The sequence below is a fragment of the Poecile atricapillus genome, chromosome 2, assembly GCF_030490865.1.
Source record: "Poecile atricapillus isolate bPoeAtr1 chromosome 2, bPoeAtr1.hap1, whole genome shotgun sequence".
Taxonomy (NCBI): Eukaryota; Metazoa; Chordata; class Aves; order Passeriformes; family Paridae; genus Poecile; species Poecile atricapillus.
In genome coordinates, this window is record NC_081250.1 from 46,386,574 (window position 1) to 46,413,392 (window position 26,819).

At 34.6% G+C, this 26,819-nt stretch overlaps 1 protein-coding gene across 1 annotated transcript in view; it reads left to right on the forward strand.

Moving 5' to 3' along the window:
- Window positions 1-26,819, forward strand: part of BBS9 (Bardet-Biedl syndrome 9) — a 281,935-nt gene that overhangs the window by 99,046 nt on the left and 156,070 nt on the right. The window contains exon 21 of the mRNA XM_058833781.1: window positions 25,641-25,823. Coding sequence (XP_058689764.1) covers window positions 25,641-25,823 — 183 coding nt within the window. The remainder of the gene's footprint in view (window positions 1-25,640; window positions 25,824-26,819) is intronic.

Sequence of the window (26,819 nt, forward strand, 5' to 3'; positions counted from 1 at the left end):
AGTGAAGCAAGGAGGAGAAAAATTGAGACCTGTCAGATTTGTATTAATTTGTAAAGCATCTGAAAAAGACCATTAATTTGATGCTTGCTGACAAACTTTCCTAAGAATTATGATGAAAATCTTAAATTTTAAACATATGTTAACTGATAGAAGTGATGAAATCCCAATTTGTGTTAAATATTTATATCAGGCTTGTTTTTTCCCTTCAGATATTTTTCCATGAGTGTAAATGGTTATGGAGATAGAATGTGGTATGTTGGATATATATATAAATTCTGGAGTAGAAGGCAATGTGTACAGTGAAAGGAAATTTATGCAGAGCAGCATGAATGCCACCAAACAGAGAATGTGGGGTATGTGTATAGAAAGTCATGGGAAGATGCAAGCAGCAGTGGGAATCTGTAAGGTGAAAAGGAGAAGAGGAATGTGCTTTTCAGCTATTCTGAGGAAATAAAGCATCTGTAAAGCTTTCCAAACTGGTGCTACAGGCTTCTGCTTTTCTTCTTATTACTGAAAAATTACTTGAAGTCACAGTCTCTCTTTAAAAGCTTTAAGGGAAAAGCAAATGTAGGGAGGTGTGATTGATAATGCTAAAATATATAATGACATAGTCAGCAAAAATTATGTAGATTACTCTGTCAAATTACTAAGGCCCTGACACTACTCCATTCTTCACTTATTTAAGGGTGTACTCCTACATGTTTCACCATGGATTTAAGTTATGTATTTAAGAACCTAAAATGGAAATTTTTAGCAAATGAGAGCAGGAGCATTAGAAGAAAGCAGCAAGATGAGCAAGCACAGTTTTTATAAGACTGTTGGAACATCTTCCATGGAAGATTAGGTACAAATTGTGCTTTTTTCAGATGTTTTCTTTCATCCTTACTCATGCATTCTTTTTCCAGTATGGTGTCTGTCTAGATATCACTGTTAGCAGTTGTGACTTTTCCATCCAGATGATGGTGAATGATGATAAAGCATATTTGCACTCTAAGCTCATAGCAGTGGCTTTATATAAACATTGTAATAATGCATTAAAAAGTTGTTTGTGGAATGTCCAGCTTTATTTGGAAGACAAGTAATTCCTGTAAGCATGAAGTATGTACCATTACTGTCTGAAAGAGCTAGACAGGTATTTGGTACTACTGGATTTTTTCATTCCTTTCAAACCACTGGGAAAATAGTTGAACATACATTGAATTTGCCAGAGTGGATGGTACATGTAGGAAGACTAACAGTAAAGGGGAAGAAATGAAGACTTTAAATGCCATGAAAGAAGTTTGGTTCCATTGGGTTACCCAATCAGAGAACTCGCTCTTGGGACAGAGCACACTTGGAAAGCTGTACAACTCAGCAGCTGGAGTGCTACATATTGTATGATTCAAAGCTTACTTTCTTGTTTCCTGCAGTGAACAATGATAGTGGGAAGTACTGGTCAGTAGGGATAAATTTTAAATCAGTCATTGGGCTTCCTGCCATGTTTCCTGATGCTTGGGCCACCTTATTTATAAACCCAGGAGAGTTTAGTAATTATTAGAAGAAAGTGTAATTAATTTATAGAGTTCTAGTTATTTTGCTGAGTACTGTCATTGGAAGCACAATGAAGCCTTTAAGTAACATCCAGTCACTGTATAAAGCTGTCTTGTGGCTGCTAAACTTTCACATTATGCTGAAGTTGGATATAAACACTCCTTTTATAACTTGCATGTCACTGAAGTACGCAGATGTCTTGGCTCTGAAAGCACGTTTATGAAACGAGTGCAGTACTGGAGTTATGCCAGGATTGAAACTCGGTAGTTTGAGGAGGAGTCCTAATACCTCTCAGGATGGGAGGTCAGCTGAATAAGTGGGCCTCCCTTATTCTGAAAGCAGAATACTAGTCCTGGGAGAGTGTGCTCTATGCATATTAGTTGCATTATGCTACAGTTCGCTTCTGAAAAATCTGTGCTGTAACACTGCTTTGGTTCTCTTTGAAAAAGGCTAATTCTGTTTAGTTTGGGCATTTCATGTCAAAGGTGAAAATTTGAAGATAAAAATAGTAAAGTTGACCTAAATTCACAACAGTTTCGTGAAAAGTGAATAGGAAATATATGGATTCCTCAAGCTTATTTTACATAGCTGATATGTGGATGTATATTTATATGGTGTGTAGTACGTTATATGTAGTGTGTGCAAACATGTATTTGTATGTATAGAGTCATATGAACATAAAAAGCAGAATTTATAAAGGTAACTCTAGAACATGTCTAGCAGCATACACTGATTTCTAGAATGTTTCAGTTTCTTACATGTGAAATGTTTGTGTTAAAACAGGTGGGATAGCCTTGTCTCCATGGATTGGAACGTGGCTGTACAACATCCAAGTTGGATATTACACCTTTTCTTGTTTAGACCTAATATGTTATATAATCTGACAGAAATTTGGTGGAACAGAATTATTTTTTGGATAATTTACATTGTATTTTTGATCTGTCATTTGAGACTGAGGTGTGAGATTTTATTCTAGTTAGTTAGCACATGATGAATTGATGGAACAGAGTTGAGCCAGGAGTTGAAACACTTGTTTTTTCAACACTCAGCCTCTTTCTTCCTCTAGTGATAATGATGAAATGTCAACTAAAATTAAAATTGTGATCATATATATTTTACTTCTCAACATTACCTCTATTTGGCAAGATCCTTGGCTCTGTGGCAATATTGAAAATGAATCCATGAGAGTTCTGCTTTTGGTAAGGTTTGTCTATAATGGGCAGATATGAGTTACTTCTGACTGTGCTGCCATTCTGGACTCAGCGTGCAAAATGCTGTGCCTAAGATTACTGGGTTAAAACAGTGCTAAAAACACCTCAGTAAAATTTCTGGCTACTGCTTTCTTGCACCTGACGGTTTTGTTCATGTAGTAACTAGAGAATCCTGTGCCATCTGTACTTATCTCCTTAGATTTGGGTTTTTTGAGATCTTTCTAGGAGGATATGGAAATACTCATGAGACCTCTATAAGAGGCCATGGTTGAGAACCCCAGAGCTTAGATAAATTAGGAATAGCTGCAGAGTTCCTATGGCTGCAGTTAACAAAAAGGAAGTGGCTCAGTTCACTTCTGCCAAAAGACAGCATAATGCACCAATTGCCCAGAGCCTGGCCATATTTGAGAACATGAACCCTTATTTCTCTCACATTATTCCAAGGTATTAGGTGCTATCTTTCAGATCTATGATATAGTAAGACACTTATGAAATTGTTATGCTCAAATGTATACATCTTGTATAGTTAGATACTCAACCTTAAAGCTGGTGTGTGAAATTGCTTTTGAATAAATACCAGATTTTGGAAAAAGTTATTGTTGCTTTTTAAAATTTTCTATGCTTTTTGAAAAAATTGGTTAAGGTATTAGTGCTAGTTGCTAGAAAAGAGTAAGATAAAATATTTTGGTTTAGATATTTTTGTGCAAAGTCTTTTTCAGGAATATTAAGTGTAATGCTTGGGAAGAAATAGAACAATTCTAATATCTCCTGGCTACTGCAATACACTGCAGTTGAACTGTAGATGTAAAAAAAAATTTAGTTGTGTCCCCCCAGCTCATTAATCTAAATGTGTGTTCTACCTTTTTGTAAGTAAGTTTTGCTTAATGAGCAGCATAATAAGTTAGCCATAAATACCAGGAAAAAAAAATTGAGAGGGAAATGTCATGTATGAAGTGACATGGAAGTAAGTGACGAATGTTAGTCAACAGAATTTCTATTTCAATTATTTAGTCCTTTCATAAAAACATAGAATGGCTTGGGTTGGAAGGGACTTTAAAGATACCTAACTCCAGTCCCTGCTGCTATGGGCAGGGACATCTTCCTCTAGACATATACTGGCATTAAAAGTTGCCATTGTCAGGCTACGCTTTATATGTATTACTTCTGATTTCATATGTCATCAGTACTAATCTATGTCAATATCAATATGTGTTTACTACATCAATCCTATTGTAAATACTATTGGAAACACACTGAATTAATTTGAATTCATGAATATGAATTAATCATAGTTCTTTTGAGGATTTATTTTATCAAGTGCTTGGCAATAATTTTCTCATTAAAAATGTTATTTCGATTAATATTAATAAAATATTAATAAAATATTGTTTTAATTAATATTCTAATTAATATAAATTATTTTAAATAATATTTAAATAAAAAAGCCAAATGTAAATATTTGTGTTTAACTATTAGGTCAGTATAGTGTTTTCATAAGCAATAATGCTGCATGTGCAATCTTTTGATTTTGTCTGACATAAAACTTGAGAAAAGCATTGGCTGTCATGTTTGTATCTTGCCCCTTAATATTTAGCATCAGAAAAAGGACCTGTTAGGGGAATTTGAGGAAGTCTGAACCTTCTGTTTTGCTGTCATGGGCTTCAAATGAATTTTGTTTCAGTCAAAATGACTCAAAGACAGCTGTTTTTGGGATGGAGTATGGTGGCATGTCATAGACTCTGTGACCATATTGCTTTTAGAGGGAGGCTCCAGCATTCCCTTAAACATGGGGATGACATGCCAGCATGTCCCACATGTCATTGAGTACACTGAGATCTTGTCATCTGGGACTACTTGTGGGCTCTGTGTGCTGTAGAGCAGCTCCCAGGCTCTTTGTGGGGCAGTGGGTGCAAGGCTGAACCTGCTGTGCTCCTTGGGAGAGGAGATTTAAATCTAAATTTAAATTTAAATTTAAATCTAAAAATCCTTCAGGCAGACTGGCAGGGAATTTTGCAGGCACAGAGATGGCTTTGCTGCTTTGAAGTTTCAGACACTGCAGGAAGCAATGTAGGAAGTGACCCCCATTTTGGCTTAGATGGTATGCATTTACTGCGTGTTAGCAGAAAGCAGACATCTGCCTGATAACCAGGATGTGGTCCACTACAACTAAAACTGTGTGTATTTATAATGTTACATCAATCTCTCGTGTTATTTCTAACCACTGTTATCTACAGTTCTACAGCACAATCAAAAGAGGAGATGACTGGTCGCAATAATAATGAGAGTGTACAGCAATAAATGGCAGATGGGTGAATTTTTTTTTATATTAGAAATACCAGTCTTTACACTTTTGAATTTTACATAATCCACTGTAGGTTCCCATGCCTTATTTAGGTACCTCAAATAACAATGGACTTTAAGCTGCTTAGAGTATTTGTATTCCTCAAAATTATTGGAAGAGATTTGGTGCATTTTAGCAACAATCTACGGTACTTAAATAGCCTACATATTTCTGATTTTGCACTTGTGACTTACTGATGTTGTTCAAAGGAATAGATACATTGTCATTTTACTTTATTTCTTTCTTATTTTGAGCCAAACCTACTCTATATATATGTGTGTGTGTATCTAGATCTATATCTCCATACTGGAATTTTGCCAAAATGCTGTGGGTGACAAAAGGCTTTTTTTTAGTCCTTTGAGTAGTTTGCAGAGTAGAATGTTTCTCTGAATGTAGTAGAATGTTTGCACGTTTGTTTTTGAATTTAAGAAAGGTAGCTGTATGAATTTGAATGACATCATTAATGAATGAGAAGTGTTGTGCACTTTGTGGGTTAATAATTTGTCTCAGTCATTCATTTTTTTCTAGGGTATATTTCTGTTAACTAAACTAGTGGCACAATTTCTTTAGGTGGAAAATCTGAAAGCTGTTTCTGTTTCTTTCCCTGTTTTTAGGCACTGTTTTAAATACCTTAGATAAGTAGTCAAACTGAAGGTTGCAATTAATTGTCCAGAACATGAGAATGGAATGCTGGTCTGGCATAGCCCAGTTGTACTGAATTTGGCATGGAGCACAAAAGAAGGTGAAGTCACTTTTAATGATATGTCCCAATTCGTAAACAGGTGTTTGCCCAAGGGGAACACACCAGTCTTACTTTGCAAGCATTATGGCAGAGTGATTCACTGGAATAAGTGAACATTTCTAACCCTTCCCTCCCCCAAAATATATTATGTCAATCCTTTTAGCAATTCATGTTCAGTGAAGTATTGCTCGCAGCAGTGAAAGAGATTGGATTCCAGAAATTGTGGCACTTTTTATCTATTAACCCATCTAATGAATGGTGTTTTAAAATTTGATTGGCAGCTTCTTTTCCCATCTTAATTAAATTGCTCCGTCACCCCAGTGTCTTTGAAGGACAGAGCCTTTGTTTAAGATGTCAAGTTAATCTTTTATTGTTTGTTTCCATGGGGAGCAGAGCTTGCTGACAAGTTGAGATAAAGGTGGGGACTCAAGAATATACTTGTTAAAATGCTCATTTGAAAGGTCTTAATAGTACTAACTAGGACAAAGAGGGAAATGTGCCCAATGACATTATTCTTCTCCACCTGAGATGCAAAGAGCTTGTAGCATTTCTACTATATAAGATTCTTTACTGAAGATAAAGATTAAAAGGAAGGCAATAAGTAATTTTGGAGAATACAAATACTTCTGAAAGCATTAAAGCAGTTAAATGTGTAGAAAAAATAAAAATAATTCAGTCAAAAAATATTCTGTTTCCTTGCCAGAATCCTTGCTTAATTTCCATTGGAGGGAAAATATCAAATCAGCACTGCAGAAAAGTAATATAGCTGTTAAGGGAGGAAATACTCATGGAGAAAACAGTTGATAAACGTTTGATTATTAAAATATTTGGTTTTAAATTAAGTGGGGATTAGAAGCAGATTATTTTAAGGTCAGTAATTGTGAATTATTCAGCTAATCTCCTACAATTTGTATTTTAATTTGCACCAGTAGAAATTGCTTTCTTGAAACCTTTCAGGGCTTTATTTGCATGTCCATTTGACTTCAAGGGTCAAAGTGCAAAATGTACTATTTGAAGTTCACTGACATTTCTCATGTGGATGTATTCCTGTTCATCAGAACCAGGTGGCTGTAAAAAGTTTATCAGTTTAATGAGACAGAATTTTCCCTGGCTTGAAGAAGACACAGAAACCCAATTAGAAACAATAAAGGTCATCTTATGCTAAGATGAATATGTTTGTCATTCACATTAACCTCATGGGCGTGGAGGATTGTTGCTTGTAAAATTGCCCTTTATAGTCACAACTTTTTCCAAGGACTCATATGGATTCTGATCTATTTGCAAAACACTTTGCTGGACGCTGAAGTTACCTGATGAGGAGTTGTACTTTGGTATATAGACTATGGTGATGTACAGTTGTGCTTTATACCTAGAGTATGTTTTATATTCACTTTTTAAATTAACTCATCCTTTGTTTGCCATGTTTCAATTAAGCTTGCATGCAAAATTTTTGATTAGCTGATACCACTTATGGAAATGAAGTTAAAATTGCCCTTAAGTCTTGTCACTATACTATATGATAATTAAGTGATCTTAGGCAAAACAAAAGCACACCTTTATTAAAAGGAGGCTGAGTTAAGACTCAGAAAATATAGCAAGCCAGTGTAAAAATTATCCAGACTAATAATTCAGATTAAAGCCCATTCAACTAATGCTTTCTAAAGCAATTACAAATTGTGTTGGAATGAGAAAAAAATCAGGCTACCATGTTCTAGCAGTGATATGAAGAAAGTGGTGGGACTTTGCTAGCTTGCTTTTGTATTAGTTCTAGAATAACAACACTATATTATAGAAGGAGATTAGGGAGACCAGTTTCTTTTTAAAACTGGGCATTTTTACATGAAAATATTTTTATGGGCTGCCAAGCAGTCAGAGTAAAGTTGGAAGCAAAGTGGCAAATATGCAATGAAAACACATACTTTTCTTGCTGCTCACACAGTACATGGCACATTGGCTTTCAATTATAGGGATCTTGTTCAGATAATATGTGGAATATATTTGTTTTGACAAGTATATTGGTACCTACTATCACATCATCAATTATTTGAAGGTCAATAAAAGTAGTTGTAATGGGATATAGGGAAAACCTCTTTACTTGTTAAACTCCTAAAAATTACCAGGAGTAAGTCCAGACACAGAAGTCTCATGTTTTGCCTAACAATTACTCAAATTAACTGCTAATTGCTTTCTTGAGGGAATAGTTTGCAGCAGTGAAGACGTGTCCCTAAAAATATCCTTTCTATATTATATATAGAATATATGTGTTGTCCATATATGGTGAAAATAACAAATTATCCTTCTCTCAAAATATCCCCTTCCATAAATATTCTATCTTGTATTCTCTCTGGCTGTGGAGAATAAAACCCAGGAATCTTCAGTAGTTGAATCCTGAAAAATCTTAACTCCCATGAAGAATCCTGAGTACAGCTAGTGTCCCAGCTAATTTAGAGGGCTGTGCTTTATAAACAAAATCTGACCATTACTGGGAAGCAATCACCTTTCAAACAATGCTGTATTACCATGGAGCATAAATGCTTCTGTGCTTCCACTGTATATGGAGCTTTTGTAGTACAATCAGAAGTTTAAAATATAGTGGAAAGTATAATTACAGCCACCCAAGACCTTATTTGATAGTATAATCATCTCATAGCAAAATTGACAAGAACATCAGTTTAGTATTCATAAATGCTGCTGATGCTTTCCAACACATTTTGCAATGCATTTGCATACTAAAAAATCTGTGTACATAGTGAGATACTTTTCTCATCCTATCAAATCTAAGAACACACTGCTAATAAAATCTGAAGTTTGTGTAAATAAACTGAACTCTTAAAAAATGAATTATCAATTTCTTTATTGTGTTAATGTAATGTAGATTAACTAATATTTTGCTTACTGAACTTGTGGCATCAGATGTTTTTTAAGCAGAGAGTAATGGAAAGAAATAGAAATTCATTTGTTGTGGTTGAATTTGTGATAAAGAGTGAGGAAAAGGCTCTAGGAATTTATTTAGTGCAGGTGTGAATTTTCTTTCCTGCAGAGGTATTTGTGTGTCTTGAAGCAGTATCAGCTGAGTTGAAAACAGAAGATAGAGATAAAAGACCTCAGCACAATAGGGAAGAAACCTGCTTGATCCCCTGCCTATTTAAGCTAATTAGTTAATAGCATATTTTTCCAAAACCTTTCTTCTGATTGATTTTGAAATGCTTGTATACGGGTTGGTATGAGGGAGCCATTCAGCAAACAGGAATGTTAGAAAGTTGTATTGTGTTTAAATCTTTGAGAATCTGTAGAGTTTCAGTTACCTGAGACTGGTACATTCATACATTTTGCCATTAGAAGTGTTACTTTATTGTTTGTTTGGGTTTTTTTTCAGCTATGATGTGACATAGTAACGTCAAGAAGAGAAATATTTATTATATATTCTTCACTGATCTAAAGGGAGAAGTTTTTGTTCTGATCTAAGGCTTTAATAGTTTCCAGAAGTTACTAAGGAGAATATTAAACATTACTGTAAATCTTTTTAAATCCTCAATAGGAATTTAACTCACATTTAAGAACAGTAAAAGTTTGGACAGACAATTCTGTGTATGAGGAAGGTCAATAAGAAGCGACAGAGGAGGCCAGTTCCAGAGAACTGGGTAAAGCTGATATTCAAATAAATTAGGTGTAGACTGAGATAACTGTAAGGATATTTGCCTGACATTAATCATGAATAAACTAATGGAGTGTCTGAAATGGAATTGTAATAGGAAGTTACTTAAGAGTATAATATAACCAGTAGTTGTTGTGATACAACTGTATGAAAAGACACAATATTTTTATTTCTCTTTTTTTATGTGTTTAGTTTGAACTATTAAAAAAAAAATTACTTATTGAATTATATTGCACATCAGTTAAGGAAAAAACTATATGTTCAGGACTGTTGTTATTCAGTATAGTTTGTCTCCCATTTCTACTGTTCTGGATATTACTTTTCAAAGTCACCACAGAAGGACAGGAAAAATTGCAAGTGCCTGAAAATAAAGGTGAGGGGATGAAAACTGTATTGCTTTTTAAAGACCTGTAGATGGATTACAGATTCAGCCATATTTTTTGAGATATGTTTTTTGTAAAATCTGTTTGTATGTCAGCTGTGAAATGTCATCATCAAAGCTGAAAGAAAAAAATAACTTGATATCCTGTCATAAATAAGATATGCTCCTAACTCATCCACCAGTTATATAAAGTGACAAAAAAAATCCTTTTCAATATTTTCATAGACTGATAATAAAGAAATAAATTGAGAAATACCCAGATGAATCTTGTAAACTGGAAGATGTTTGAAAAGAAAACAAGTAGTTAGGGAGGGGTAAGACTCTTTAATGGAGCAGCAGGTGAGAGAGGCGCTGGCTGATATCACATAGAGAAAAACAGCAGATAAGAGGAGCACTCACTAGAAAAGACTAAATGAAAGAGGGCAGTTTTCAATTAGTAGGGATAATTACTGGCAGAAGTACCCTTTGCCATTTTGAAAGGGATTTTGTCCATTAGTACTTTGATAGTAACTCCTGATAATGGTAGTGATCTTCAAATGTTGAAAATGCTAAATATTAAGTTGAGAGATTTATTTTATTTAATAGAGAGCTAGGTTTTATCAAGTGAATTATTGCATCAAGGTTAATCTTTGCTTCAGTTTATTTCAGTTTTTCTGTTTCTGTGAATATTATTACGACTGATAGCAGCTGAACGTATTTCCTCCACACACAGAAAGTTGCCTTTTAAAAATAGAATTATATTTTAAGAATTATGCTTGTGTAATATATTTGTATCTAATTATAGATTAAGAGTTAGGATTATCAATTGAAAGAAATATATTTTTCTAGCTTGCTTACATTCTGCATTTCACTTTTTCCTCATGTAAAATCTCAGTTATGCCGAAATTAGTGACAAAGCTTTCTTTACTTGTTTCATTAAAATAAATTTCATGTCTTATAATTGGTCAATATTCAATTATTTTTAAATAGAATTACTGTAGAAAAACTGTGTAGTAAAAATCTGGTTTTAGACTTGTTCACAAAAAAAAGAGACTAAGAAGTTTGACCTGCATATACCATATTTAATAAATTTATTTCAGTTAATTCAGTTAAGTTTATTTCAGTTAATTTTAAAATGCTCAGATCATACTAGGAAAGATGACTGCAGGATACAATGTTTTTTCCCCAAGTAAAGCCAACCACATCAGTGAGATTTTCTGGAGCAATAGCTTTCTAATAAACATTAAGGCTGCCTTCTGCATAACTTGGCTTATAAGAACAGTGACACCCTAAGCTACCAGAGGTATGTGAAGTATATTCTAAACTGTAGTTTTTGAGTCTTGTTTAATATTAATGTGTTTTATAGTATGGATGTGTGGTTAGATCTACAATATTTCATATTGTGTTTCAAAACCTGTTTGCTATGTGAATTCAGGGTACAGTTGTCTGTGATTAATCTTCAGGTTCAGACAGGGAATAACTATTTTACAGTGGTCTAAAAAAACCTTTCCTCCATCACGAAATACTGTTTACCTTTAGCTTTTTGCAATACTAGGAATAGCACAACAAAAGGAAAATGATGGCACCCCAAATAAAAGATATTTGTTTGCTTTGGGTATATGTTGATTGTTTTTAAGCTGTACTTTGACTTTTAAATAGAAGGATAGACTTATGTTGGAATGGTTTGTTTCAATGGAAAAAAATAATGTTAATGGTTTTCAGGTAAAGCTTTAAATGCTTATAGCCAGAAATAATTAGGTTTTGGGCTGTACAGATAATGAATCAAAACCCAAATGTACTATAATTTTCTTTTTAAGGGAACTAAAATATTTGTGGTTAATATCTCTGTGGACCACTTTTCTGACTACTTTTTGCAGGTTTAAAACATGTTGCTATTCACAATAAAGGAAAGTGTTAGTAATTTTGTGTCTTCAATACTGTGCTGCTATATGGAAGGATTGTGGTCAGTATTAGTATGTAACATGCTTTGAGCTTATTTCTCTTCTCCTTTTTAAATTTTGCTTCCGTGTGAAGACTTGACTGAGGATTCATGCCTTGATGTGTATGCACCTCAAGACACCTATTGTCCTTCAAGGGTATATTGAAAAGAAATGGATAAAAGAGAGAAGGGTAGAGTTCTGTAGTCATTTACGGGAGACTGGTTGTCCCAGTCAAGCAGGAGTTGTGGAAAATGGAACCTAAGGATATTGTGCATAGTTTTATGCTTGATCCTAAGGAATTATTGAGGTGTGTCTCCAGTGTGCAGATCAGGAGGTGTGAATAAGTGGTGTGATACAGTCAATGCTCTATTCCTTTTTTTTAAGAATGCTTAGAGTAGTAGTGAAGGTCTTGGGGATAGCTTTATTTTTCACTCCAGAAAAAAGCAATGAAAGCTGCATGCAGGATATATACCCTTCATAGAGTATCCTGAGCTGGAAGGGATCCATATAGATCATCAAAATCCAACTCTTTTGAAGATGAGTAATATTTTCAGAAACAAATAACTTGAAGATGAAGGTTTTTAATGTATTTTTAGAACTATTTCCTCTACCACAGCTCTGTATTTGGGAAGTTCGGTCATTCTACTGAGATGTGGGATGCTAATCAGCCACGTGACATGCAGACTGTAATGTACAGCAATTCTGTAAAGTGGTAGTTAAAGCTTTGTCAACGGAGTGTGCAGAGACTCAAACAGATACTTGAGGAAACTTCAGTGCATGTGCAGTTATCTGTGTGTGTGCTGTGAGAAAGAACCTGTGCCTTTAACTGAAAGACCTCCCTGTAGGTAGTAGTGGAAATGACTCCCAATATTGGGAATGCTTCTCGAGTAGAATTAATGATCTGTGTCTGTGCAGGAAATTAGGAATATCTAACATACAAAATTAGTTACTATACTTTTTAAATTGGTAGGTATAAAATATTCAAACAAGATCCTTTGATGCTTAGTGCTGTATTAAGCTACAAATTTTCTCTTGAATTCTGTATGTCAGTTTTAATGAAATCTAAAAAAATCATTTTCGTCACATGGAATTAACTGTTTTCTATATTTTGTTTTTGTTTTGGAGAATTGTGAACACTAGGGGAAAATGCCATTCATAAGCATATGTGTTGCAAAAACATTGGTTTTAGTTTATCTCATTATAATTTGAGGGGTGATCACTAATTCATGCCTATAAATGCTGTATTAAGGGTGGCTGGTAATTAAAATTTATAATCTCCTCCAGCTTTATAGCTGCTTTTAGGGAAGAAGAAAGCCAAGATCTCCTCCTTCATGGAGTTTAAGGCATCCTGATACAGTGTTGTGAGGCATGAGAATACTCATGTACTGAACAGAAATACTCAAACACAGCAACACCTTTGGTCATTTGAATAAAGTTAATTCATTGATTGATAATGAATTGATTGGCTCTGATGAGATGAAATTGTCCTTTGATTCTATTTATCATAGAGATTTTATGGCTAAGGGCTATCTATGCATATGTCTTGAAAAACGTGGGAATGTTTTGCTATGATATGGTGGGTGAGATTCACAAAAGCAGATTTCATCTAGGGAATTTCAATTTTCTCTGTAGTCAATGGAGACAAAGAAGGATCTTCTGGAGTCAAAGACACTGGAAGTTAGCTATCTTCTTTGGTTAAAAAAAAGATAATGATCTCTTCACTCTTTTATAAAGGAAATTAAGGGAAACCAGTCACCTCATCTTACAATTTGTCTTTGTGGACCTCACTCTTTTAAACAGCTATGGTCTTCTATTTGCTCCAAAAGAAAGCAAGAGTGCATATCTTCCTGGTTCCTCATAGTTTCTTTGCACTGTGAGGGTAGAAGGCACTTCTTCCTCCAGTTCCTTTAACGGTAAGCTCTTCAATGGAGTTATTTCCTTTGGGAAAATATTTTTGTTTTATATATTCCCCTAGGAATTTTCCATTTAGTAAAGAACATTGTGTTTTGTTCATATTCTCATTGCACAACAGATTGTCTTTAGTAGTTCTTTAGGAATGATGCTCAGTAATTGTCTCCAGTCCCATCATTAAACAACATGCCAGCTGTGTGCTTCCTGATCAGTGGAGCTCAGGAAGTTTGTTCTGTACCTGATGTGAAGTTTTATCTATTTTTATATATTTTCACCATTAACTTTTGACAAGTGGCTCAGCATCACTCTAGAGGGAATTACATGGACCCTGTCAATGCAGTCTGATTTCAGCTGTGTGGACCTGCAGTGTGAGTCTCAAATGCCATCTTTCTTTATGGGCTTCTAATCAGATTCCAAGGCATCTGTTGGTAACAGTGGAAGCAGGCATTGGAGGTGGTCCTGGAAAAGACAGGAATATGGATTGTTCATGAATATGACTGATAGTAGGCAAATGTTTTTCCTTAAGTTCCTATCATTTTATCCATGGTGAATTTTGCCCTCATCCATAACAAATCTTTCTTTCCCTTCACTTCTCCTACCCTGACAGATGCTAAAGGAAGAGATGGTTGCTACTCATACAGGGGATGTAACTGTATAATTTTGGTCATGTTTCTGAGCTCCACCAACTGAAAACATCAAAGTGAATTTGTTCTGATATTTGGCCAACTTATTTAGTCATCCCTCTAGACAAAACGTTTATCTAGATTTTTGGTCTGCAGTGTGGCTAGAATGTACGCTACCCAGATGTGTTTTCCTAACTTTGATGCAATAGAAAAAAGGAAACATAAGTACCCTTTTGAATACATCTTGTTATGGCCACTAATAGTTGAAACTAAATTAAAACTATTAGATTTGACTGAACCAGGGCATGAACTTCAGCTCTGTTATATCAGGGGAACAAGAAAAGTGTTTAATTTAAACTTTTTTTAAAAACTTTTTTTAAGGAAAATCTTTTCTTATCAGAAAGCCTATCTCAGCCAAAATCAGTAAGAGCATTTGTTACTAATTTAGTGGGGGGTGTTTGCATGTGGTTATATATTAGTGTTGAAAAGTGAGCTCTTTCCTGTTCTACATAATTGAGTGTATATGCAGTAGAATTATCGTTAAACTTCTGCTCAGACAATAAGGAGATTTTTATAGATTTAAACCAGAGAATGTTACAAGGTTAATTATCCCATTTCATACACTGAATTGCACCTGGTGCTTGCTATCTCTACCCTATGCTCCCCTTCCTCTAGCAGCTGCACTGGGAATCTCAATCTTAGCAGGAGTTAAAGAAACCTGCACATCTTGTCCCATCTCCTCCATAAACTCAGCTGCTTGTTAGAAAAAGGAGGAGTTGAGGAATCAGATGTTTGCATGGAAGGTTGTTATCTAAATGCATTAAGGCTTGTGCATTTGATGGTAGGCAATTTGTCAAAATTTTCCTTCATGGATAAAATGGCTTTCTTCTAGGAAGTAATGTATGAACTGTGAATTTTTTTGAGTGTGACTCCAAAGACTTTTTAAAGGTGAGAGATTCCTTCCCTTAAGTCCAGGTGGCCTGAACTGTCTTGCTTTTCTATCAGCATGCTAGGGTAATAGATAGTAAGGCTAGGTCAAAAACTGGCAAGTTTGCCACACAGCTCTTTTTTTCTGTAGAGAATTGGTACTAAACATACTGGGAGGTGTTTCATTATACTGTTTAATAGTGCTTCCATATCTTCATTTTAAGTAGAAAGCAACAATGAGGGGTATGAGTGGAACTAGTAATTGTCCTGTTTGCAAGTAGGTAAAAAGTCCTATTTCCAAAGACATTAGTGAAGGAGTTTTGCTATTGCTGCCAGTTGTGAATTGTTTTCTGTGACATTCTTCAAAGACTAAGGGACTATAAGGGCATCATTAAATACTGTATTTTGAAATGAAGATCAGAAAGCCGTATAGCTTCAGCTATGTTAAAAGTGCAGCAGGAGAATGACATAGGATATTATGATTAATAGTAAAGTCTCACTCCTGTGACTATGTATGTGCATATGTAATGGCACACTTACTTTTTTTGAACCCATAACCTATGGTGAGACATGCTTCATTAAAATAATCATCAGATAAAATGATTTTTACATTCTAAAATAACCACTTGTTTGTTTTGTGTCTCATCTTTCTTTAAACATAAAATGAACCAGTTTTTGGGATGAATGTTTTAGTGTTTTGGTGGGTGGTGGGGTTTTTAAAAAATTATTTATTTTATTTTATTTCAATTTTATTTTTATTTTTTTTTAATTTCCGCCTAAGTTCTAAATCTTATATATAACTGGCAGAATGCACTGCCTGAGTTTATTGTGTGGCTAAGGCAGGTGTGCATTTAAATAAAACTGTACCTGGCTGTGTACCTATAGGCTTTGTGCTTGTGAATTAGCGGGGTATTTCAGGCAGGAATTTTCTTAATTCTTCACTTTGAGAGAAGTGAGTTGGAAGGTGCAGGTGTGCAGAGGAATGAGTATCATTGGCCATCATCTGCAGCACAACTAATTTGGTGACCTAAAAATATATGTTCTTTTCATCAACACCTAAGATTTGCTGTTGAACACACTGTACTTCAGATGGTTTTTTTTGTTGGTTTGTTTTCTTTCTGCAGATCGAGGATTTCAGGCAGGGATATGATAAACTCTTTGCTGCTTCATTATTAGGTTAAGACTGCCTGCTGTGTGACTTGGCAGTAGGATATTTTTGGTCTTTCAGTACTTGTCTTGCCCCCACAAAATGAAACTACATCACTGAAAATAATCATATCTGGATGGCAGTACCTGTTGACTTAGAATTTTAATGTCATGAAGTAGGACACAGTTTGTAAAGGTTTTTTTGCTGGGTATTGTTGTAAAGCAAACATCCATGTGGTCTGTGCTGTACTTCATCTGTGGAGAAGCACAAGAGTTTTCTTTGTCTGAAATTTATTGTTGTAGCACCTCAAATGAACAATGAATTTTTACTTTCTTAAATGACGCTTTTTAAACTTTTTTTGTTTTTGCTAGTAAATCCAGTAAGACTGGAACTTCTCTCTCTTTGCTTAATTTTCTTCGGTGTTTATAAACTGTGTTTTTTGACTGAGTTTTACAAAACCTGCATTTCGTCATGATGTTCCTATGTTTTGAAATGGTTATTTCTCCCTCAGTAAAAAAAAAAAGAATAGAAATACTATGTAAAACTTGTAATTCAAAGACAAAGTATTCAAGCAAGCAATTCATGCATGGTGACCTTTGCACTTTGACTTGGGAAGCTTGTTTTATTTCCAAATGTACTGTCACATGTTCTCAAGATTTTACTAATAACAGAGAAAGTCTATAAGTCTCAAAATAGAAAAGAAATTTTAATGAGAGGGTCCTGAAATTAGTGTTATAGTTAAATCTGAGCTTCTGATTAGCCTGACATCCATTTTGTTTGATTTCTATGTTTGGAATTTGTTTCTAGAATGTGTAGTTTTAATTTAGTCATTCTTAGTCTTACTCTTAGACACTGTATTAACAACTGTAATGTTTTTAATAACTTAAAATTACATACTAACACTTCCTGAATGGGGAGTTCTGGAAATTTCTTCAGGTAATTCAGTATAAAGTAGAAATGCCAAAATTGCAAGTGGGATTGGCAATGGCTTGGAATTCAGGTTGGATCTTCACTATCTTCAACTTGCATATTTGTTTAATGTCGATACTTTTATTGTTAAAGGTCTCAGAATAGAATTTGGTGGAATAGCTTTGTGTTCATTTTTACAGAGGGGAAAATATCTATATTATATATTACTTGGATTTGTTTTTATTAGTCTTTCCAAGATGTGTTTGTCAAAATGTTTTTGTTTTTCATTATTGCAGTAAGATACAGATATGAGACAAATATCTAACATGCTGAAGATGTTTTTTCCCCCCACTAGGTGTGTATGACTGATGACAGAGAGAGTAGTGGTCTTTGATAGGATGAAATTCTGCCTTTACTGAATGGATGCAGTGCTCCCACTGGAGTTAATGAATCCTTAATTTAACCCATAGAGCTTCACTGTACATTAATTTTTGCAGAAGTGCGATCTAATGTGTTTTTATTTCTTGGCCATCCATAATTTAATTGCACCAATAGGCAATTAAAAATTTTCAGGTTGAGTCTCCCGTTTTTTTAACAGTTTGTCTAGGACCAAAGCTTATTTAAGCATATAGAGCATGCAACTTCAACTGTTTAAATTTTTTTCTTTTACTGTAAAGATTTTTTTTTTGATAGTCATTACATAATGCCATGTATTTGGTGATACAGACCAAGCTCTCCACCTCCCTGTCTCCATTTAGCTCATGTTTGGCTGTATTTTATATACATTGCTGCCAATTCAACCACAGCTTCACAGTGAAACTCTGTCTTCAACATTCATTGACTATTACGGATTCTGTGACATATCTGTGTGCTATTTAGCACATCCCTTTGCCTAAATAGAACTTTTGTTTTGAAGGGTTAAGTAAAGGGTTCATTGTAACTCACTGTGTTCTTGGGTTTTATGTAATTTGTAACAGATGTTACTTGGATAAGCTACTAATTTTATAACTCTACTTTTAAATTTGGATTTTATAATGTAAAACTTATTTTTAAATTCATTGCAAAGTACCTTATATATTTTCAAACATGATTGTAGCTTTCTTTCAGGAAATTTCCTCCCCCCATCTTGGTGTTTAATAGTTTTACTAAATAAGAATTGGTTACTTTCACTCACTGCTGTAATTTCTCACATGCAAAGCTGCTTGCGATATTTACCTGTGGTTAGGCCATTGAGAGGAGGTGTCAAGTATTTAAATAATCATCTTTATATTGTTACTATTGACCATATTAACTTATCTGGTATCTCAAAAACAATAAGCCCTTAAAAAATCCCCAACCAAACAGAAAAAGCCAATAACATATGAAAGAGAAATAGAGATAAGCATATTAATCAAGTTAAAATAATCTTAACTGTAGTCCTTACTGCAGACAGGACCACCAGAGACAAAAGGAATTCCTTATTTCTGTTCCCATGGCTTTACACAAGGAAGCTCAGTTCAGGATGGGAAGCAGTATAAAGCACTGAGATCAGTTTAAATAAGCAGTAAACTGGCAACAGCAATGTGAACAAATTTGCCACTACATTAGTATTGCTAAGACAGAAAAAACCTTGAAATTTATTTATGCAGATGAAGAGCTGCATGTTTAAAATCAAAGGAATATGAATTTGCTTCAATTAGAATGTGCTAATTTAAAGTAGAGCTAACAAGGTGGTCTTCATGCTTGGATTTTACTGAAAAGTTTTTTTATATGCTTAGTACAGACAAAATAGAAAATTCCTATGGAATAAGGTGACATTGATCTATCAGGGTTTTAATCTGGATTTAAATATATTAGTAATCACATAATTTTGGATAATGCAATCAGGTGCCTGGGGTCTAAACCTACTACATATTTTACAGTAATTTTCAAGAAAAGTCTATCCAGACTCTAATGGTGTAGATAAAAACTGGGGAGAGAGACTGCTGAAGAAAAAGCCCATTTTCTTATTGAGTATTCTAAAAAGGAAAAATTAAAAAGATGGAGATTTTCTTTTCCTTTTGAACTGACCATATTCATATTACTGTGCTGCTTTATCACTAGTTCTTAAAATGAAGGAATCAAAATAAATGATGCAGCGTTATTCTCTGTGGCAATAATCTACTCCCGCTTTTGGTTTTGTGGTGGTAAGACACAGCTATGATACTTGGAAGTTTCAGAAGAGGATTCTGAATTTAAACAGACATTTAAACATACATTTGGCTCTTGTAAAGGGTTTGAGTGGACTGTCATCAAAATGTGCAACCTTTGTTATGCTTGCGGACCGTATTGCTTTTTGGCAAAATCCAATTTAGAAAGGTGCAATGGAGCTGTCAGTGATAATTCTGTCATGGAAGCAACAAAAGAACACAAAACCACACAGCTTCCCTGACAGCCCTCAGTATTTTCTTAATCTAACTCTTCTTGTTTCCAGAGGCACAGATTGCTGTAGTAATTACTCGTGGTAATTTCATGTTCATCAAGTGAGGCAGTACATTTTCAGGAGGTAGCTGTGTGCATGTGGATAAGGCATGGATCGTCATGCTGCCATGTCTTTTGTCTCTGCTGTCTTCTCTCATCAAGGCCATGTTGAGCTTCACTTGAAAGTAGAGTATTTGGTGTCTAGTGAATTGATGCTTTGTTGTCATCATGGTGGTCCTGTGCCACGATTTAAAAAGCTGCAGTCATGGTTAGCACAAGCTGAGACATTCTCATAAGAGTCAGATAATTGTGGCCTGGGGTACTTAATCCCAACGTGCGCTCTCACGTCGCCGCTGCTGCGCTGTGGGAACGCCACGGCGTTTAGAAGTGCTCCCTTGTGAGAGGGACATGGTTATTCTTCCTGGTGACTGAGGGTTCGATAAAGATCGCTCTCTGACATGGATATCTCTGCCCACATTCCATAAAGCTTTAGTCACCTGTCAAAAGCTCTGTGCACAATGGCTGTTGAGTGAGATGGTCTGCACAGGGAATCAGGCTGCTAATCATTATTTCTCTATCTTGGAAACCACTTTGAGACTTGTTTAAAAAAACAAAGACTCAAACTGAAGACAAACTTGAGCTTGTTTAAAAAAACCAAAAAGTTTACTCCTAGAGTAAGGGAATTAAGAATTTAATATATTAAGGTAAAGAAAGGGGCTTGTAAGAAAAAACACGTTTGACTTTGAATGCTTACAAATACTATGTGAATTAAGGTATGTGAAGGAGACTTCTTAAAACCACACCAAAATAGAGTGTTAGATCTTGTTTGATGTAGGGCAACCAAACTGTTTTTCCTTCTTTAAAAAGAAAAGAGTGAGACTAGTAGTAAATGTCCTGTGTCAATAGCAATAAGGAAAACATAATTAGCATTTCTCAGGTTTCCATTTTTTCCTGCTTTATATTCATTAACATCCTGCTTTATGAAGATCTAATTCTGCTTAAAAATAGTTGTAAAGGGTTGGTTCAATTAACTTCCTTGCAAAAAATTATTCTGTAAAAACAGTTGCCAGAAGAGACCTGTGACCTTCAGCATCCCTGTGTTCATTTCAGAATAATTAAATTTCTGATGTTATCTTTCATATTTTAATGAACTTTTAATACAAGAGTTGCTCATAAAGTGTTATGGATGACATATAGATATTCTCTATTTATTAAATGCCAAAATTCTGTTTCTTCAAACTTCATTTGTGCTAAAAATAAAGTTACTTCAAAATTCCAGAAGGTGAGCCCAGTGTATTAGAACTAGATGTCAGTAAGAATAGTTGGCTAATTTTTTACCAGTGGTGAATAGCTGTTTTTTCCCTTCTTCTGTTTAAACAACACAAAAAAAAAGAAAACCAAATTATCTGTCACTTTTCCTGTTCTCCATTTTAGGATATGGCATAAAATCTGGCAGAGTTTTCAGTCCCCATGGTGTTAGGGACTCCAAGAAAATATACTACCAATACAAAGGAAGCTTCCTGGAACTTCACACTCATTTCTTGCGCTTTACTTTTTCAAAGTTTTCTTCAACTTCCTATCCAGCTAAGAAGAAAGTGTTTTGTATTTTTGGAATTGTATTTGTATTTTTTTATATTATTAGAATAAACCTGGGAGAGTCATTATTATGGTCATTATTACCTCAAGAAACTTGTCTGCATGTACAAGAGTGGGCTATGTTGCAAGCCTTTTTCAAGAGGCATTACTAATTTTGAAGTTATTGCTGAAAGTTAAATAATGCCCTAAAAATATCTGACATTGCCACTAATGATGGAGAATTCTAACTGGTTTTAAAAATTGCATTACTATCTTACTATCTTAAGGCCTACTTAGCAACAAAATAAGTGTGGAGAGACATCTTTCTGCTTAAATACTTGAAGTTGAAAACATTGAGAAATGTTCTGTGCTTGGAAATTATTGAAGTCAAATCCCTGTAATAGTGTTGGGGTATGACACTCTCAAGATTATAAAAAAAAAAAAAAATCTGGATTTCAGCGCTACCATTGCAACTGTGAATATGAAATTCAGTAAAAATCTTAAACATGATCTTTGTTTAGAGAGTAATTCCTTATTTTTTTTTACAATATGCTCTCATAATAACTTAAGTGGGCTTTATTTTTCATGTATTGGAATGGAGTAGGAGTCTGTTCAGAAAAATGTTAAAAATAATATAAATTAAAAGTGAGTTTTGATCAGTTATAAAAATATATGTTCAATATTGTACTTCCACACTCTTTCGGTACCTCTTAAATGTCTTGCATTAGATACTTTCTTTTCTTTCATAAATTTTATAAAGTTTGAAAAACTGATTTTTAGTTTTCTTTGTTTGAAAGCTTTGTGATATTAAAGAAGTAGAAAGAAAAATGTTAAGTAGGCAGTGATAGGTCTTATGCAATATCAATGGATTTTTTGCTTAATAGTTTCCAGTCGGTCTGCAATCTTTATATGTAAGCTACATTTGAGACTGTCAGTTGCAATGTATTTTCCTACCTATCCTGTGAAAAAGTGAGACAGGGAGAGGTTTTCTTTTTTTATAATATTTTATACCTATTTAGAAAGATGATAAAATAGATATTAAACAGATTGAACAGCTACTCTGAGAACTGAAAACAAAATTGGGAAATTATGGAGAAAATCATGACTGAGTCTGAAGAGACTAGGATCTCAGATTGCAAAAGGTACAGATCCTTTATCTTCCTCAAATATTACAAAATATAAATAACATATATTCAGGTGAAAATAAAATTATTAAAAATATGAGTGTCAGGTTGTTAAAACTTTCTTATTCCTGAATTCTGCAAGTGTTTGAATGAAGAGCCACAGAACACTTCTAAAATTTTTAGCTCATGTCCTGGGAGATTTTTAGAGTAATTTTACTTCATGTGAAAATATTTCCCTTTTTTTCCCCCTCCTATCAAGTATTTACTATGTAAACAATATATTGTAAAGAAATCATTAGTCTTGAGGCTTTTCAAAAATTACTGCATCTGTGCAAGCCTACATTATAGTGTGGTAATTCATATTGTGTCCTGGATATTCCAGGATCTCAAAAAGCTACTTTGGGTCGCTTCCTCTGTTAACAAAATAAGTAGTACTTAGAAGCAGTTTTTTTCCTCTCCTTGATTTTTCTGCAAGTGTAAAGTAGAACTTGTATATATGCATTTATCTAAAGATTTAATTGCTGTGTTTCAGTGACCTGCAATGCTTAAAGACTGCACTTCTCCGTTAAAAACTTAGGTCTACCACTTTTATAACATTTGCCTTATATTACTATTCATGAGATCTGTAGAATTTTGTGCCAAAGACAAAATTTTAATAGTTGTTCTTCTTAAGGGTTTTTATGAAACTGCTTTCAAAATAGGTTATGGACTTGGTACATCAGGCATTGTTTGGGAGCTCTGGGATATTTGTTTTACACCTAGAGCCTGCAAAAAGGTGAGCATCTCCTTTGTTTATGCTTATAAAATGGGAAGAAAACTTATCCTAAAATGATGGCTCCATAAGGTAAAAGGCTACATCAGTTACTTCTCTTTATGCTATTTGTGTTTCTGAAGCATGTAGTAGAGTGTCAGTTGAAATATAGAGGGAGTTAGAAATCACCCAGGAATTTATAAATAACTCTAGAAAGCAGCCTATGCTGTGTAAGTGGGTTCAGGTAGCTGTCACACAGGGGCAACTTTATTTGCCTGGATCTTCAGCAAAATTAATATCATCTGAGCATTAGCCATAATAGGGTACAGGTAGGTTGCCAGGAATTCTGAATTTGTACTGTCCCAATCAGTGATGACGTAGTGATCATACCAGTGAATGAGCACACCTCATCAGCATGTTAAATTCATCTTCATTCATTGTTCTTTCCAAATTTGCAGTTGTATATTGGACAGGAAAAAAATTAGGTATTTGAAGGCCTCTGTTAGACTGAGGAAGATTTTACTTGTTTTTGCTGCTTGTCTCAGAAAGATGAAGCTGTGCTGTATACTGCATACAATTACTGGTTACGTGGGTCGGAGACAGATGATGTACCTTGCTACATAGTGTGGTGCTTATCAGGTGGCTTTGTCACCTGTAACTCTTGGAAAGTGACTGTAATATGGAACTTCACCCTGTGTAGAACATGAGGTGTGGGAAGCATCAAGGCTTTGGTCAGAGCAAATTGAATGCCAACACAAATGCATCAGGTGACATGTCAGTGATATCATTACTATTCTCTGAACTAAGTATGTTATGTTGGTTTTCACTGCTTGGGATTAATTTCTCGGTTCTCCTTCACGTGGTTAGTTGGGTTTTTTTGTTTGTTTATTTTGTTATTTGCCTCAGATTTATGTAGTGTTTGGACTCATGGCTGTCCTGTGGGTTCTCTGCTTTATTTGGAAAGATTACATTTTAAAGTCTAAAACAAAAGCTATCAACACATTTTGTTTTAAATGTTTCATATTTATAGTCCCCTAAAATGCTGTTTTCTTTATCTTTCCAGTCACATGGGAGCTTGGAGGGAACACACATACATCTCTAATGCCAGCATTGCAGATTAAAAATAGTTCTTCTCCACAAAATGCTAACAGCTGGTTGGCTCTCTTTCCCTGCTGAAGATGCATCATATAGTATTTTCATTTTCCTGCTGTTGCCAAAATGTTAATGGATCAGACTCTGCAACTTTTACTTTGTAAATTCTGTTGTAATACTAATTACACTTTAACTGCATTTCTGTGAGGCTTTCCACGACTCCAGTCAAGCACCTATTACCCTGTCTTGCAGATAAATAAACAGAAAGTGGTTGAGAGAGGTGCTTTGTGCTGATTTAAGACAAGTCAGATAATCAACACTTCTGTAAACCAAGTGTTATTTAGGTAGCATGGAGATGTAATGGCACTCCTGAGAACAGGTCTTCTAAATTGTGGTCCCGTGGGATAAACCCCTAACCTGTATACCTTTCTTTTACTTGAAGTACTCCAGTGCAAATACTCTGGAGAGTCTCTTGTCATATTGACATTACAGCAATTGGCTATTGAAATCACTATCATCTTCTCTTTTCACCAGTGGTAGGAAAATGTCTAAACATTCTATTTCAAGAATGAAGATGCTAACAGCAATATTTTTCAAAAGATCAATTTTTTTTAAATGCTGTGAGTGGACAATATTATATACAATGACAAGTTGTTTCTGAGCCAAGTAGAGTATCACATAACAGCTTTTCTGTTTATCCCCATCTTGAAATACTCAGCAAAACTCTTACCGTATTAGAAGAAGTGAATCTGTTACTTTTATTTTATTTTGAAAATTCTTTTGTAAAGTCTGGCACTTAAAGTGATATTGCCTTCATATACGTGATCCATAATGTTTACATTTTGGCATAAAGGATGAAGAAGCTACAACAAAATGTGGAGAGACGTGAGAGTTAATAAAATAACAGATGGCAGCTGTGCTCCAATGGAAATAATTATATGCTGCCTTTTTAATAGCATCAAATCTTTGTGTTGTTTTTGATTAATACAGTAGGCTTACTGGTCATGTGGAGATTAGTGTGTGATATAAACCTGAAAATTAGTTTGTTGTCACATATTATGTGATATGATAGGGATTAATTTCAGGAATGCCTTAAAAATATGCTGTAAACAAAATCCTTTCTGCACTGATTGTACTAGATAGATTAATCCTGTTGCCATATGGATTTGAAATTGCCTTGGGTATGCAAAAGAAAAATCTAGATAAATGATAACTCATTTAATACTCTGTGGTTTGTGTTTATGGAAAACAGAATTCCTCAGGATCTTCTAAAGGAAAACAAGAGTGTGCCAAAGGTAATTTCTGTGTTGAGTGTTCACGGATGGTAAAATTATATTTAACAGATGTTTGTAATTTTTGCAGGTAATAGCTCTAGCAGATGCAGCAGAAGAAAATCAAGCCAACATGTTCCAAGCATTTGCAAAGTTGAAAAGTGCCACCCATCTGGTGATTATGCTGATTAGTTTGTGGCAGAAGCTCAGCACTGATCAAGTTGCTATTTTGGAAGCTACGTTTTTGCCATTAGCAGAAGATACACAAGAGCTGGTAAGAATCTGTAAGAGGTGCTTGAAAAAAACTCATTCACAGAGCTTTAGGTCCTTAATTTCCCATATTTCTTCCTGTACTTTGCTGAAGACTGTCCTTTGAAGTAATTTAAGTAGCCTTGTTAAGTAGGTGTTCGATGCAAACTACACCGATTTCACAGGAAAGTGGAAAAGGAGGAGTAGATTACAGAATGTTTCAATAGAGGATATGGGTGGTACCAGTTAAATTCTGCTTAACCTTTTCTTACTAAACCAAGTAGGAGTGTCTCACATAAATTTAGCTGATTTTTAGATTCTGTCCTGTGGTTAGGACAAACAGAATAATACCCCCAGGTTTTGAAGACTGTAATATAAATGCTCTATAACATAGATGTCCACATTCCAATAGAAATATAAAAAGTACACACAGAAAATACAGTACATACATTTAAGACTATTAATCATTTGCCATACTTCGTCCTTAGTGTATTTACAGTGGTTTATATAATGAATGAAAGTTATCTAGACAAAATACTGTGAATAGACAATTTCCTTGTATTCCAAACCATGCTCTATATAGTTCTGCATTCTGTAGATGTCTTGCTAATTCTGTTTTGATTTAATGAGTGTGACCAGGTGAGATTGTGTATAAAATCTGCAAAATGGTCTGTGACGAAAAATAATAGTGTTTATATCTACACCTAAGGTCCACAGCTAAACATTGCTTTAGTTGAATTAAAGAATGTTCTCAACTTAATTAAGAGTTGATCCCGGTTAGTTTCAGGAATTATCTTAAGTACACATTAATTTTAATTTTCATGCTGTGCACAGGGTTTTTACAATGTACAGTGAATCCAAATTTTGGTGCATACTCAGAATACTTAGAATGGTTTGTGGTCTTTTAGAAAGCTTGTGCTAGGTTCCAAGTGAATCTAGGATCTTCTGCCATTTCCACCTGGGGGGCAAAAGGTATTTTGGCATTTTACATGATATTGAGTCATGGCAGGCAAAGCAAAAC